This window comes from Syngnathus leptorhynchus, chromosome 3, assembly GCF_054491065.1.
Source record: "Syngnathus leptorhynchus isolate UIUO chromosome 3, UIUO_Slep, whole genome shotgun sequence".
NCBI lineage: Eukaryota > Metazoa > Chordata > Actinopteri > Syngnathiformes > Syngnathidae > Syngnathus > Syngnathus leptorhynchus.
This window is the reverse complement of record NC_141197.1, coordinates 14,673,157-14,689,877: the sequence shown is the minus strand read 5'-3', so window position 1 is coordinate 14,689,877 and position 16,721 is coordinate 14,673,157. Positions and strand designations below refer to the sequence as shown.

General features: G+C 42.2%; 2 protein-coding genes across 2 annotated transcripts; one reads left to right on the top strand and one right to left on the bottom strand.

Moving 5' to 3' along the window:
• Positions 1 to 213: 213 nt before the first annotated feature.
• Positions 214 to 1,133, bottom strand: LOC147059441 (regulator of G protein signaling 9-binding protein). Its single transcript, XM_085906840.1, has one exon. It carries the CDS (start codon positions 955 to 957, stop codon positions 217 to 219), a length of 741 nt encoding a protein of 246 aa, XP_085762966.1. The 5' UTR covers positions 958 to 1,133; the 3' UTR covers positions 214 to 216.
• Positions 1,134 to 9,195: 8,062 nt separating this feature from the next.
• On the top strand, positions 9,196 to 16,563 carry zdhhc7 (zDHHC palmitoyltransferase 7). Its single transcript, XM_085908359.1, has 8 exons — positions 9,196 to 9,342; positions 9,870 to 9,973; positions 12,288 to 12,637; positions 12,722 to 12,846; positions 12,928 to 13,024; positions 13,125 to 13,206; positions 13,412 to 13,542; positions 14,122 to 16,563. The coding sequence occupies exons 3-8, from the start codon at positions 12,293 to 12,295 to the stop codon at positions 14,302 to 14,304; spliced, it is 963 nt and encodes a 320-aa protein (XP_085764485.1). The 5' UTR covers positions 9,196 to 9,342; positions 9,870 to 9,973; positions 12,288 to 12,292; the 3' UTR covers positions 14,305 to 16,563.
• Positions 16,564 to 16,721: the final 158 nt, after the last annotated feature.

The window sequence follows — 16,721 nt, the reverse complement described above, 5'->3', positions numbered from 1 at the left end:
TGAGAATATCGTAAAACCCTTTATTTTTATTATGGCCCTATATCATCTCCAACATTCCTGATTGTGCAAGATGAATCACAAATTATGGTTTTGTCTGCAATTTGGAAGTTAATTTGAACATCATGACAGTAAGAGATTCTACTGTACTGTAGTTAAGTGCCCCATTGCAACAAAGGGCTGAAGCCCCCCCCCCCCCCTTCAGGGACGGGCTGTTCTTCAGGACATGTTGATGACCAGATAGCCAAGCACCACCGCCACGGTCACGATGACAAAGAAAACCAACACGGCACAGATGGACGCGAAGCCCGTGTCGCCGCCGCCTCCCCCCTCCTCATCCTTGGGTTCCTCCTCACAGATGGAGATGACACCCACAGAGGAATTTCCCACACTCATGTTGGACTTCAGCTCGGCACCCGCCTCCTGCTTGGCTTCCACGGCCCACGGTGCCACCTGCACCTTCATCTCCATCTCCTCCATCATCTGGCTCACCTGGCCGATCTCAGCCTGCAAGTCCCGCAAGTCGGCCGTGTCGATGTTGCTGTCCGCTTCGTACTTCATGTTCTGCACGCTCATAGCGCGTGCCGCCACCGTGCTGGTGCTGCCCGTCATGCCCGTCTGGATCAAGTGCCTGGTGGGTACCTTGAGCGGGAAGTCCTGGCCTATCTCCAGGGAGCGCTTCATATCCACCTCCAGTAGATCCATACTGCTGGAGAAGAGCACCCATAGCCGTTCGTACTCGGCACGGTCCTCCTTGCTGATGCTCTTGTCTTTAAGCAGAGAGGTCAGCTTAGTCCGGTTAGCCACGGCCAGCTCCTGCGCCTTTTTGCGGGTCCGCTTCAGCTCCTCGCGCAAGTTTTGCGAGTCCGACGTGCTCCCAAGAGCCACGACCAAGTGTCTGTAGCACGCCGTCACTTTATTCAGGGCATCCAGCATAGTTTTACACTCCTCTTTGCCCATGGCTGCTCACCGACGCGCTCTCTCCTCCTCCTCCTCCTCCTGTTCCTCCACAGAAATATGACAAACAAGAGAGAAATGGCGATCTGCGTGGATCACCTCTTTCCTATGCGAGTGCACATTCCTTTCTATCCTGCATGCCGCTTCCTCTCCAGGAGGCTTACGCGCCCTTAAATGGGATTTACCTTTCCCCCCCACCCCACCTCCTCGCTCCTTTACGCACGGATGCGCAATAATCCCGCAATGTATTTCTTAAAAATATCCACACTTAGCTACAGGTGGCAAAAAAAATAAGAAGCGCCCAAAAAAAAAATCAAGTCCGTATATTCAAAGGTAACGTCGGAGAGAGAAGAAGAAAGAGAGGGGAAGACAGCGTCCACTCGACATGGAGACGTTCGCCGTTTGATTCCGTGTCTATTTTGGTGACGGAAAGCGCAATGGATGATGTTTAAATGCCACTAAGCGCCTTCTGTGGTCACGTGTGCGCGCGGAAAGCGATGTCCACCGTGATGGGCTGCAGAGGAGGAGGGTGGCCCACAGACTACGGGGGGGGGATGCGAGCTCGCTGATTGGCTTGCGAGGGTGCTCGTCACGTGAGGGACGCACGAAGGCGTCATTGGGTTAGACCAGTACAGTACCGGTGATCCCATTAGCGTGACTGTCGCCTTCTGCGGCTTGGATGGCCGCTTTTTTTTTTTTTTTAGTCAATGCAACAATCGGAGGCGGCCAAAGTCTGCACAAACTGAAGAGTAAAAACTGACTCTGGTGATTGGAAGTAAATCAGTGAAATAGAAGGTTAGGTCGTTTCAATTGTGACTTAATTTGAAACATGTTTCATTTCAGGTCAAAATTAAATTTCTAATTATTTTTTTTTTAGAGCTTCTGCTTTAATTAATTCCACACTGTTCAACAATGTGATAGAAAGGTAAAACAAATATGTCTATTATAAGGACAAGTTCATTGTTGTAGTTTTTTTTCTAAATAAATAATTTTTTTTCTAATAAATTACTAATTAAGTTTATTGTTGTAGTTTTTTTTCTAAATAAATAAACTTTTTTTCTAATAAATTACTGGATATAATCGACAGCCATAAAAAAAAATCAATTTCTTAACCCAGCTGTTCTTGGATGAGGTACACTGAACTGATCGCCACTCACAAACAAGCATTCACATTTACAATCATCTACGATTGACACATTTTAATTCATCTAATATCCATGCCTTTGGAATTTGAAAGGTCATCCGAGTCAGTATTTGAAGAAAACCCATGCAGTCTGACATGCATGACTCCAACTGGACCCTTTTTGCGCAGAAACTTGATGCGCCACTCCTCCATTTAGCGCGAGCTGCATGGCCACACAGTTGGGTTGTTGCACTGCTTAGATGATGTGTTTTTATTTACCTGCACAGGGCCCCGCTGTGTTGAGAGATGGCAAAGGCACAACTTGGCGTCTTTGCCCTGTTTGCTCTTTTTGAATTATTGAAGCGGATGGTGCCTAATGATCCAATGACAGCGGTGTAAGGCTAATGGACTGATGCACACACAGAGAAGGGAAGTGAAGGAAGCTCAGGTTGTTGTCCGTGTCGTATATCGCCGGCTTGTGAATAATGCAGATTGTTTGGATTATTATTATTTGAATTATTTGGATTGATATTTTTTCAAACAATAAATACCCTACACAATCCGTTGAAATCTGATACAATTCAGAGTCTGCATTACAAAGATTAGAATCCACAGTATTGATTGTTAAATAAGTCAAGGTTCTGTAGTATACTATGAATTTTTTTTTAATTCAACTACAAAAATAAATTAAAATTTTCTCCATATTCAAATTTATTGTAGTGTAATAATAGAGCCGAGGAGTCAATCCTTGGATTCCACTTATGCCAAAGTTTATATTAGTTATACTAGATTTTATTTTTATTCAGGTCAGTTTTTACTTTCAGTTTGTATGAATGAGTTTTTATCGTGTGTGTGTTTTGCTTTGTTTTTATAATGAGTTTTAGAATTAGTTTTAGTTTTTTGATATATGGAGACTTTATAGATATAAGATAAAAAAGGTCGTGTTGTGTGATAAAGTAAACCACACCCTTCTTTTATTCCGACATACAAGCGATACCAAAATAAATGCCCCAGAAGGTCCTTGACTGGATATTAATCAACAAAGACTAAAACGAATGACATTGGAGTTAGTTTTATAAACACAACCTAGTTTCAGTTAGCTTTTATTTTAGTTAGTTTAGTTTTCACTGCCTATAATAATCTTGCTTCCAACACCAAAGTCAATCTTTGTCTCTATTATTACAATCAACACTGCAATTATGTAAAATAATTAATAATAATGTAAAAAAAAAAATCATGTCTCCGACTGTCAATCCAATTCAAGTATTATTATCTGTTGCCGCAGCTCACCGTCTAATGAGTGTAATTCTGACTGCGTCTGAGATGTATTTGCTTCTGACTCAACAAATACCTGCGTCCAATTTTTGGGGCTTTTTCTTTCAGTTTGGATTGTGGCAGCTGCAGTCCTTTGAATGTGTCTCCATAGCAACCTGTAACCTCTTGCTGGGGTGCCTTCGGTTATTTTTTCCCAAGGTAATCAAGGCATCAGCACGATAGATGTTCTATTGAAAGGAAAAAAATTTCAAGCGAGCGGGGGGCGCCTTCAGACGATATTATTCCAATGTTTTGTGCATTCCAATCCCGTACGAGACCATTTGTCGGCGCTGATAAAATGACAAGGCGTTTTAGACTGAAGAGCGTGGGGGATGGAGTCAGATGCGGCCGGGTCGATGGCTCTCAGACTGATCGCATCAGTGTGATTTCCTGCACGGAGGAGGCTCCAGGAAACGCTCGACGGCAAGGCTTTCGATTATAATGCAGGAGGTCAAATGCCTCCCGCGGTGTGCTTGTAAATAGCGTGAACATCCTGATAGTTTTCCAGAATATTCCGACCTGAATTAAGGCGGTAATGTCTTCCCCGGGCTACACTCTATTGTTGTGGTGTCTTAAAATAGACACGTTATTAAAGATGTCTGGCTTGTTGTAACCTTCAAGTCCAACAGCGTCATTGTAAGCAAATAGAGAGCACAAAAAAACGTGACTCATTGCAGTAGTTTTATGAACGGCTCATGATTTGAAATTTTTGAGTGACTCAACTTTTGAGGCAGACAGCAATCTACATAAAATGACGCCTCATGCTGTGTCACAAGAGACATGCTTCCCGTCAGGAGCAGCATGATTGTAAGGTCATCTGCATTTGTCACAGGGCGGATACAACCTGTCCTCTTGGGGACACGAGAGTGATCACTCACAGAAGAACCCCCACATTGTCTCCTTGTGAGACACACACACACACCGGCAAGATATCCAAAAGTCCTACATGTCCAAATTTTGTAAACACGCATTATTTTCAGCAGCACTTTTAGTGACAATATCAACATTTGTGTTTGCTGTGTAACATGTCTTCCCATCTTGTCTCTGACCTTTGGAAATGGCACCCGATTTGTTTAAGCATGTAAAAAAAAACATCAACTCCAAAGCTTGCTGTATTTTAAAGCTGATTGGGATGTCAGTGCTTGTTTACTCAATTTGGCTGAAAGTTCATCTTGACATCTGCTGTGAGAAGGTTTTTTTTTTTCATGATAATGGCCTATCATTTATCAAGCTTGTTTGACCTGAAATAAATATGAAAATGGAAGAAATCCTAACCAAAGCCACAACCACTCAAGAGTGTTAAATGAATTTTTACATCCTGATACTGATGCCGTAAATGATGACTGTAATCCAGATTAGCGGGCGGGAAAAGATTTTGAGATTATCGATATAATGCGCACTAATGCATCTTCTGATGAAAGTTGTCAACCCTCGCAGTCTTCCTTATCGGGCAACTTTTGCATGAGATGTGCTGGTCAAAAAAGGATAGCACCGACCAGGACGTGACACAAATCTGCTTGAAGTTTCCACGAAGGATCCAATCCACCCATAAAGAAACAAAGCCTGGAGCACCTGTTTTGGCGAGACTTCATGACTATGGGCATGCGGCCTCGTGATTCTCGAAACTGAGCTTAGCATGTTCCATAGAAACTGAAGCTTTTTTTTTTTAACCATACCAGTCTCTGTAATTCAAAGCATTTGACATTTTGTATTTCAACAAAAAAAAGGCGTGGCACCAAACACTTACACATTCCTCCAAAAAATTGTGTTTGTTAATTAACTACACATAAATCATTTCCAATCCATCATAAAAATGCAAGTCTGTGATTGGCTGGCGACCGGATAGATGGGCTGTCAAAACAAACAAACATAATCCAGTATTTTAATCTTTGAAGTCAAACAAAAAAAAAGTAATGGTTTTTTTTTTTTTTTTTTTTTACATTGTGGCTTCTGGGTGTAAAAACAAATGTCCCAGTTTTTAAAGTTGCTTTATTCCTGTGTAACCAAATCAGTCAAAACAAAGTAGGATTTAACAGATTAGGTTGATGTGGTTTTGGAGCTCTTTGGTTAAATAGAGACAGATATCTGAGGATCTCAGATGGAGACTATTTGTGGTCAACCATACGAGGAAGATTCAGGCTGGCTGGTGCAGCGGTTATGGAGAAAGAGCAAGTCTGTCTTTGTTGAATTATTGATGGAGGGAGCTCTTCGTCTGTGTGGTGGCTTCCACGGTGCAGTACCAAAGAGCGGCTTGAATTGTGAGTTACGCCTCAACCTTGAGAAGGATTTCTCCTTGTTTGATGACACACTCACACACTCACACACACACACACACACACACACACACACACACACACACACACACACACACACACACACACACACACAGACATGCTCTCGGAAAAAGGATTCACATCTCTCAGCTCTGAAGCCCAAGCAACGCTGACCTTAAAAGCCCTCTTATGATGTTTGAACTTTTTTTGGATTGAGGCATGAGGTGTAAATGCGGCCAACTACACTTTGTGGATAAAAGTATTAGAACAAAAAATTGTGTTACCCGCGCCAATAATTAGACACTGTTTAGTCTCTCACAATTTTGTCAATCATTGCATCCCCAGATATAAACCAAACCCCATCGATTAATTAGCCGATTAAAATGTCTACCCATCCTGTTTAAATCCATCTAAAATTTGTTTTAATCTATTTCAAAGAATGAAAAGACTCTTCAGAGTGCAACATGGTAACCTAGCACCCTTTCCATGCTCCATCAAATTGAGCCAGAAAGATCCGTGGCATCTGCCAGGTCAAGGCTTACCATTAATCTTATCACTACAAGGTAAACTTTAGAAAAGTCAAGGAAGGTTTATCATCATTCTCAGACTTGGAGAGTAAACTAAAGTTTATTATATTATTGTGACGGGTTGATAATTGGGCCTTTTTTACAATAGTTCCTCTGAGGATTTTTTTTATTTTTAAGAATAAATACCACCAACACCTGACTTACCTTTTCATTTCTGCATCAAGTCCTTTGGCAGGCTGTCAAAGCATATTGACTTCAACAACGTGACTGCACTATACTTAATAAAAGCACAGCACTACTGGGTTGTATTCTTCTGAGTTTATTGTGCTTTCACCAACATTTTTTTTTTTTTTTTTTATATCCAAACATGTAGTGAGGGATGATGGCGTTGAGGGCTAAAAGGTCTTTGGGCCTTTGCACTGTTTGCCCCCTGCACTTTTAGCAAAGCAAGGAGATTCCGTTTGTCAGGAAATCCCCTCTAAAAGGCTTCTAGCTTGGATTTGTACTGGCTAGCCGAAGGTGGATGCGGCATGGATAAGCCTGTGATAAGTCAGAGGTTGCGACATTGTGGTGTGGGGCTATGTTGTCCTTCTTACCGCTTTCCATGCCCTAGGGAGGAAATATTAATAAATGGATGATATGAAAATATTCACAGTCACGCTTATCCGACTGGGGGGGAGGCTCTTCTGGAATTAGATTTTCGTTAGATAGACGGACGGTACCAAAGAGCCTTCATTCTACCTCTTCTTTTTTTTACCGCAGCAGATGTCTGTACTGTGCCTGGTCTAAAATCTGTTTTGGGCACAGTGACGGTTTAAAAATTCACGAAGACAATCCTGGTTTCCCTCGTTTATTTTTCAACAGATATCCCCTCGAGTTGCATGCCTATTTTAATTGCAACAAGGATAGCATTAATAACAATGCATTGTACATTTGTGCCCAAACATAATCAATATACAGGGATTCCATTCTGTCACTCGATAATATTACACTCTTTAAAACACTCATGAATACGTCAGTATAATAGAGAAAAATGAAAATGACTTCTTGGATGAGATAAAGAATAGCTGCCCTTGAGTATTGATATCTATTAGCCGTCTTCATGTGTTTCTATGGTGTTTTGCATTGTTTGTTATCATCAAGCTAAAGTGATTTATCGAAAGCAAAACAATGTGATTGCTTTGAAGACACATTGGCGGATTGTTTTACGCTTAGTTTGATCTTCACTACTTACACTCTCATTCCCCAAATGTGTTCACCGTTCACCCTCTCTGATGATGTAACTTTTATCCCCGTTTTTTTTTTTTTTTTTCATTATTGCAGCAACATGCACGCCGACAAGGGGAGCATGTCACACTACTCGGCTCCCCACTTCCACTTTGTGTTCACGTCATTACACTCCAAAAGCCAGAATGTCAACAAAAGTGTGCGCCAAAATAGCAAAGCACAAAGCCCCACGAGAGTGATTTCATTTGTTACACAAGCACTTAGCATTTATTATTTAATCACACGCAAGGCCTCTGATTGCATGGAGATGTGGAATCAAAATGTGTTGCTTTCTGCTGACTCTAATGGTTTGGCTACACCAGCCACAGTTATTATGACCATTTGCACAATCCTATGACATCCAATATAAGAGCTGCATCCTTTTTTTTTTTTTTTTTACAAATTTAAGAATGTGTATATCATAAATAGTGCAGTTGTGCACATCTGCCAAACTCCACCCACAATAATCCATATCATTAAATTACTGTCAGTGTCAAGCATGACTGAACTTAATTGCCCCGAAATGTTTTCATTTTGATTTTATTTTTAGTGTGGGTTAAACATGTAGATGAACAATGTAAATCGATGAATAACGGTTTTGATTTTTGCATTGCGTCTGCGTGTGAAAAGGTGATTCAGGGACTAAATCAGTCCAGATATGAGGTGATGGATGCTGGAAAGTTCATTTATAGTGGCCTGTCAGTTCTCCTTTGATTTGCCAGTCTGATGCTCATTTAGCAGAGAGAGTCGGCGAGAGAGAGAGAGAGAGAGAGAGAGGGGGGGGGGGGGGGGAGTGTGTTAGTTCTGGAAATGGAAAGGGCTTCAGTTCCCTGATTCAGCCTTTAATCTGCTTTAGAGGATTGCTGTGGTATTTCTCGGTGCCTCTCTCTGATACTGAGTGAAGTTGCGGGTCGCCCCCTGTGCAGCAGCAGACAGGCCTGTTTTTTTGTCTTGTTTGGCCTTATAGTAATCCACTCCTGGGAAACACGTGATGACGGAGGGTGGTGCCAGGAAGGTCCTGCTGCTCCCTGCTGGGGAAGTGCAGCTGCAGGGCATCTCTTCCCATGATGACCCATGCTTCAGGACTGGACCGGTTGTCAGAACAAAAGTGGAGGATGGCACATTAACTGTCGTTAATGCACTCCACCCTTCATTTAGAGGACTTTTATGGATCTAATGTTGTTATGAGATACAAGTACTGTGATATAGTAGCAATGCCAGGAAAGATCGGTTATAATTGTTCAAATGATCCATTATGTACTTGGCCTGAATAAGTGTATCTACTAATTGTGGTCATTTTGGAAACCCACAGTGTGATCTAAAATTATTGTATCAGATCTCACTAGAATGAAAGGGGAATATATACGTATATATAATTCTACTCAATCAAGGTTTTGAAGTTCAAGAGTAATGAAAACAAAGATAAATATTAATATATGGCAGAAAAGAAAACCTGCAATCTTACAAGGATAAAGTTGTGTCGTTGTCAGTAAAGGTTATAATAATAATTACTGTATTACTATTTTATTCATAATCATAATTCTTACTCATTAACATCATAGTCAATTTTCCCCCCTGACAACTTGTTTTATAATTGGGCGTGTCAAACTCTTTGACAGATCAATATCGCTCTCTATCGGAGATATATGAGTTGCAACTTTATCGCACCCCACGGGGTGGCGCTGTCGAGCCAAACATCGAACCCGTCCTTTCAGCCATTGGCGGAGAGGAACCGAATCCCGGAAGCTCCGACAATGGTTGATGGGATGTGTTACTGCCCCTTCCGCGGCTCTGGTAGTCGTTCCCCATCTGTAGTCCGCCCATTGTGAATCCCTCAAAATGAATTTAGAAGACGTCCACGAACGACTATGTCAGAAATCTTGAGGTAAGTCGCCGAAAAAATGTCTGATATCCGTACTCTTTGCGCGCATGCCGCGGGAGCGAAGCTAACAAGCCTCCTGGCTAGTTAGCTAGCGAAATGTAGCCACCTGCCTGTTAGCAGGAATGTCAAGCTACTATTATATTCACGACAGATGTTTGTTTACGTTTTGGACCATAAGACTTGTCATTTAGACAAGTAGGAAGATTTAGTAATAAAGTACCGTGGGTAGCTCAACATTTGTCTTCGTATCATTAAGATGTTCAGACAAGATGGGAAATGGGAAGATGGTGATTTACTCGCTGGTCGATGAGGGGAGGGGCTGCAATCTTAGTCTTGCTTTGCTGTAGTGCTGTCAAAGCTATCATGTTGTGTGGGCGTCCAAATTGTAAAAGTCGGAAGTTGGTCAGTGTCAAAATAGTTAGTCATCGTCGGTATGGAAAAAAATGTGATTGACTTGAAGTGAGTGTTGAACAATATTGGTATGCTCTACATCCAACGTTGACTGAAGTTACTGTGTTTATATCTTCCAGGTGTCTCCTTTTTCATCTTCATGCCTACACACACCTTCCAAAACCACATGGTGATCCTGAAGTCATGCATCAAAGCATGTCAATTTAAAGATTGAACATACTAGGTAGGGGATTCTTCATTTTTGTCATTTCTAGTCACTATGTTGTCATCCGCCAAAGCTTGACGAGTGGCATTCCTTGCGTTTGGCAGCTAAGCAGGAGGAGCCTGAGTGACACTATGTTTCCTCATCATGTCCATTCATTCATTCTGATGTGCTTTGACTGTTTTCTATTCTGGGGTCAAAGAGTCGTGATATATGTTGTTGTTGACTTTAGACAAATGACTCACATTCACTGCCATCAGCCATTTGGCATCTTTAATTAACCAGATACACGATGGAACTTTAAAGGTTGAACGCAAACATTATGGATGCTGCTCCAATCAATTTATTAATGGAAGTTTACAAAAATCTTTTGTAAAGTCTCATAAAAGTTGTGCTTTTGCGTTAAGGCTGATGTTGCTGTAGGGTTGCAATGATAGATCCAATAACCGGAATGACTAGAAGTCGTGTCAAAGCAAAATTGGGGGGATTTTATTTGCGTGACAGTGAAGCAAAGTAGAGTTTCGCGCTCTCGTTTTACTTGTACGGGTTTGGATTGTGTGGAATTGATTCGTCGACTTAAAGGTATTTGTGTTGAAACTGCACTTAGTGAAGTTGTTTGTCTAAAATATGTTTTTGTTAGTTGATTCATGACAGGATATCGAAAGGTAATTTGTTTGCACCATTATTTTGCGCGAATACGGATACTCAGCGAGATGAAGTCTCCCAATGACTTCTTTGTCGTTTTGCTAGAGAGTGTTTCTAATTAATCTGTGTTATGTGCTGCCCTCTTGACTGGGAGTAGTGGACAGCTGGAGGACCAACTGCTGTTATTTTAATGCCCCCCTTCTTCTTATTGACCACTGGAAGAATCAATACTTCATGAAGTAGCGGAGCGTATCCTGCCCATTCTTAACACTGCTACTTTCTCTTGTGCAATGATATAACATTGTGCTCCAACACTTTCAATGTATGTTCATACTATTCCCACATTAGCGCTGTTAAAATGTCCCGTTGAGAGCAATTCTATTTCGAATAATTAGCTGTTTGGTCCCACTGTCTCCATCATAAACCTTAAGACAGTCATTTTTTTACATTCTTGCCCTTACCTGTCATTTATAAAATTAAAATTTTAATACTTGGTAAAGTTCAGTCATGTCTCGAACCAAAAAGATGAAAATTGTGTAGGTGTCCCAATATTTATGGAGCTAATTGTACAGTATGCACACGTCAGTCTCATGGAAAGACTTTGGAGCTTCTACTGTGCTGTATCGAATCTCTTTTTTCCCAGCATCACGGTCAGTTGATTGGAAGCATATCAGATTAAAGTGGGCATTTTATGGAAAGAAGCTGTGTTGATATTGATATAAGGTGAAAGCAAAGGAGGGCTTAAAAGCGCTCTGTCGCTGTAACCTAATCAACGCTTTGAGAAACTGGGAACAGACACATGAAGGTATTTTGCCGCTCTGCAGGTTGAATACGAAATTGGTCAGAAAAGGCTTCGGGTTGTTTGCTCTGCCAATGTTGTTTGCTTCCTCGGCTTTGTCTCGGCGAGTGAGTCTCGGCGAAGCTGTTAGACGGCAGACACTAACAAGGGTCATTAGAGCCTCGTGCACTTTTGCTGCAGTAACACTTACAAAGAGGAACAATGATTTATATTGACGCTGCCAACACTGTTTGTGGAGTTAGACCTCAGTGTTGCTTTGCAACTCGACATTTGTTTTTTCATTCATACAAGAGAAAACCTTTGGTTTCTCTTTCCCCTGCACAAACAGCCACAAGCCCCTTGGGTGACTTTGGAGAATTGGCTATAAGACTGTGACAGATGAGTCGACGGGCAACGGTAACAATCGGTCCCCATTTTGTCTGACCGAGGCCAGCCTTGATTGATGAATCCCCAAACGCGTGTTGAAGTGTCGTCATCATCAATCATTGGACCTGAGAATGACTGCCTAGCTAAATAAGACTTTTTATTTTTCAAATTCATTGGTACATTGAGAGAGGTCTCTCTGCTCCCACCCACGCAACTTCCCTCACACATTGTTACAAGGTAGCCAAACAAACAGGACCTAAGCATCATCGTTGTGTGCTTTTCCATATGACTAAAAAGGAGCCTAGTGGGAGGAAAGCACGGTCAGTCGTACCAAACATTTCCACAGATATCATTGGTGCCCATCTGGGCAGAGGATCGGGGGTCATTTGAAGTTAAACGGCGACTAAACGGTTCGTTACTTGATTATTGAAATAGTTGTCGATTGAATTAAATCATCGATTGAGGCAAAAAAATGTCGGCATTTTTATGTTCTATGAATTGAATGCAGTTTGTTGCCCTCCACAGGCAGGATGCACTCTTCCAACCACCGACTTCGAGATATGGAGCAGCACCACCCGTTGCTGTCAGCGGGTAGCGACGTGGAGTCAGGCGGCCTGGCGGCCGGAGTGATGGTCGGCGGCGCCCATGCCGACCACACGGCCGGGAACCGCACGCTGTGGTTCATCCAGGACAGCTGCGGTATAGTGTGCGCCAGCATGACTTGGTTCCTGGTGCTGTATGCCGAATTTGTCGTCAACTTTGTCATGCTGCTACCCGCCAAGAACTTCTGGTACTCTTTGCTGAACGGCGCCACTTTCAACGCTCTGGCCGTGCTCGCTCTGGCTTCCCATATGCGTACCATGTTGTCTGATCCGGTAAGTGGAAGTGCACTCGCTCAGACGCGTTTTGTAAATAAGGTGTGCTATTCAAGTTTGTGTTTCTGGCCGCCGATTCTTTAGGGCGCAGTTCCGAAAGGCAACGCAACCAAGGAGTATATGGAGAGCTTGCAGCTGAAGCCCGGTGAGGTCATCTACAAGTGCCCAAAGTGCTGCAGTATCAAGCCCGAGAGAGCGCACCACTGCAGGTCCGTCTCGTCAAACAATTAAATGGTACATCAGCGTCTCGGCACGGCTCATAAATATTTTCTATCTTTTCCCGCTTGCAGTATTTGTAAAAGATGCATCCGAAAGATGGATCATCACTGTCCCTGGGTCAATAACTGTGTGGGAGAAAAGAATCAGAGATTCTTTGTCCTTTTCACCGTAAGTGCACCCATCCTCTCAGAGGGGTCCACTCAAGGACAATGAATGACTTACAACTGTTCAAATTGATCAAATAATAAACTGGTTTCTTTCTCCTCAGATGTACATAGCATTGATTTCCGCTCATGCGCTTGGCCTCAGTGGTATGCACTTTTTCACGTGCATTAAAGTGCAGTGGAGCGGTAAGTACTCCATCACACTGTGGGGGGCATTCTTACACAATGTCAGCAGAAACTGTCTCAATACAACACAATATTAAAGGAATATTGTATTACATTACATTACATCTGTTGACATTGCGCAAATGGTGCCACTAAGTATGAACAAGCGCCGAGTTAAGTGACTTTTGTCGGGAACATCAAGCTCTTTTTGTGTCATCTGTCGCAGAGTGCAGCGAATTCTCTCCCGGGGTTTCCGTGCTACTGCTGATATTCCTTTGTCTTGAAGCCATCCTCTTCCTCACTTTCACTGCTGTCATGTTCGGTACGCAGATCCACTCCATCTGCAACGACGAGACGGTCAGTACCCATCGTGTGACGTGTCGAGCCTCGTTTCCAACCGAGAGGGATATTTCATTTTGGAGCGCCAAGCAAGGGGAGGCTTTGCTTGTGTCGCTCGGTCATGTTAGAATGGAATGAAAAGAAACGAAAAGCATTCACCGCACAGATAATGCTGTTTGAAATCCAACAGCACCTTCCTTGCCATTTTAAATTGAATTCCAATTCACAGCGTTGGCATGGAAACCAGATAAGGATTAATAGGAAGGCAACTGAACTGGACTGGTTGATGGAAACCTGGCTGTAGATTGACATTTACTTTAAATGATGATGGAGAAAAATGTGATCAGTTTTTTTTTTTTGTAGCGGGAGTGTATCTTAGAATATGATTTTGTCGAAACGTTCATTTCAACAGTTCAATTCAAAAAGTCAAACTCCATGATGAATGTTCTGATTTCTTGTAAGATAAAGATGATTAAAAATAAAATCTGAAATTCTCTTTCACTCAGTCACTCCATTTGTAATGGCCAACTCTAGTTTTCATTGAGTGACTTCCCCAAGTAGCGTTTGCTTCATAAAGCTTGTGTGGGCGTCTTGCAGGAGATTGAACGTCTTAAAAACGAGAAGCCCACCTGGGAGCGTCGCACCAGATGGGACGGAATGAAAGCCGTGTTCGGCGGTCCGCCCTCCCTGCTGTGGTGCAACCCGTTCACGGGATTGCGTCTGCGTCGTCTGAAGCACTTGACCCAAGCTCGCCGCCCCGGCTCTGAGTTTTCCGTCTGAGGACACGGCGCGCCTGTAATGAGACTCTAAAGAAGGTGACGGGATGGACGTGAGTTCACCTGGGGCTGGCCTTCCTGCGTGGTGCTCCGGTGGGTCTACATGACGTCCGCCACCTCCACTGCCTGTCCATACTCACTCCCAACATCAACTGGAAGATTTTTTTTTTTTTGCTTTGTGTGGTGACGCATGCACTGTATAACTCTTGGTGAGACTTTTATTCCTTTCGGGACCATCAACTCCTGCTCTTGTGGCACACGGCTTTGTGTTTCTCCTCCTTTTTTGTTTTTTTGTTTTTCCCCATCCTGATGAGATTCTAAATAAATATTTGACATTGGGGGGCGAGTGGCATTGTCGCAGAACATAATGGAAGAGCCACACAAAAGACACGCACTACTCGCACAACACTCGAGCGAGTCTCGCACGCCAGACGTGAGTGGAAGTGTGCTGCTTTGATTTGCATGTGTGCAATCAGCCTCAGCCGCTCCAGACTGATGAGGCTTTTTTTTATTGTCTGCAAAAAAAGGAGGACCAGATTGTCCATAACAAGCCTTTTTCTTCTTCCCCAGGGATGAATGGCATTTTGCCATGTTTTATGTTCTGCCTCATTATTATTTATCTGGATTGTTGCTTGAGCCAGTAGATAATGTTGTTGTTTTTTTTTTAAATGAATATGACTCACCCAAAACAGTCAAGTTTCATCTTACCTAAACTGGATTGACAAAAGGTCCAGAGAATCAGCATCCCAAACTGCTGTCAAAGTGGCTCCATCTTGTGGAAACCACAAAGCTCGTGTGTGTTCCAGAAAGCCTCGCAAGCCTTCTGCAACAGCAAATGTTTTGGAACCCGGTGGCTTCGCATTGTATCATGCCGTGTGATGTCGCGGACGAGGACCCGCAGAGTGTCGTTGGCAAGGGCCGAACTGTCAAATTGCAAAACTGCTTCTGCTTAGCACTTTTCAACGACTCGTCTCTACCATTAGTATCGGGCCTGAAAACAAGCAAACATTTTCCGGTGTTTCTAGAACACTTAATGCCTTTCAATGTCATCCTGTGAGGTGAATTTATCTACATGAATGATGGTTTCTCCTCATGTTATTTGTCTTTCCATGAAGTAATACTTTTTTGCACTGGATAAATATGGCTTGAGTTCAGATTTGAAAGTGTTCCCTTTTGTGGTTGGCAGGGGAAGGTGTCTTTCTTCCTCGCTGTTTACACTATAAAACGGTTTTGCTACATGGAAGCTATGTGACGAATGTAAAAAACACTGGCACACAGAACAAACTGTTATCAGGGGAGTTTTATTCACACGGACCTCATTTCTCTTGTTCTCCAAGCAACCATTTTGTTCTGATTTGATGCAGTCATATCTAAATGTCTTACAGTTATCTCTTCAAAGTATCAGGCCCAAAGTGGTGTAGCGAAAATGGGAATGAAGGCCAGCTGAGCATGAGTCAAGTCTAAGACCATATGATCTTTCCCACGATTCAAATCTGAAAATAATCTCAGAGGAATTGTTATAAAAACCTAAAAACAATCAGTTCATTAATGCACATAATGCAGGACTGGAATAAGGTTTTCCCTCAAAATCAAACTCTTGTTACACAGGTGATTGTTGGAAAAGCAGTATGTTGTCTATTTTATATGAGCTTGTCAAGTAGTTGATGATTGAGTAGTTTTGGCTGAGAATAAACATGTATACAGTAGGACAGTGCCGTGTATGTTGATGATGTAAATTATATTGTCATCTTAAAACAAGTCATTTTGAAACCTCCCCCCTTCCCAAACAAACGACTTCTCTTTTTTTGCCTTAAACATCTCTGCTCAAATCAGCTACATCTTTTGTGTGTGTAAAACCCAATAGTCGATTCTACCCCGGAAATGAAATTATAAAAAGTTGTTTTATGTTGCTGGAAAAAAAATACATACCATTATTTTAGGAAGGTGACGAAACAATTGAAGCCTAATCCACGTGGTGTTAATATCGCCATTATTATTATTGCTGGTAGTATTTTTAATTTCAACATGACACTACAGTGACGTCACTGGATTGTTTCACTCGGACACTATGCTGAATGAAATTTATTTCCCCATTCTTTTGAGAATGTGCCCTTAAGATCAAGTCCTTCGGCATTTATGAGCGTAAAGGTTTCTATGATCATGGTATAAATTGAATGTTCTGAGGTTGCTCTTTTTTTGTTTTGTTTTATTCAATATATCTGCCACTTATGTCATGTTCAATGTCCTTTTAAATAAACATTTAAATAAGGATGCCTATTTATGTCTTAAGTTTTTCCATGTTTCATGATAGAGGTTAAGAATAAATCAGGGATTTTATATGATATTCCTGGCAAAGTCGGGCAAAAAATCCCAAACACAAACGCCATGTCTCCACTAGTAAACACGTCAACGCCAGAATTC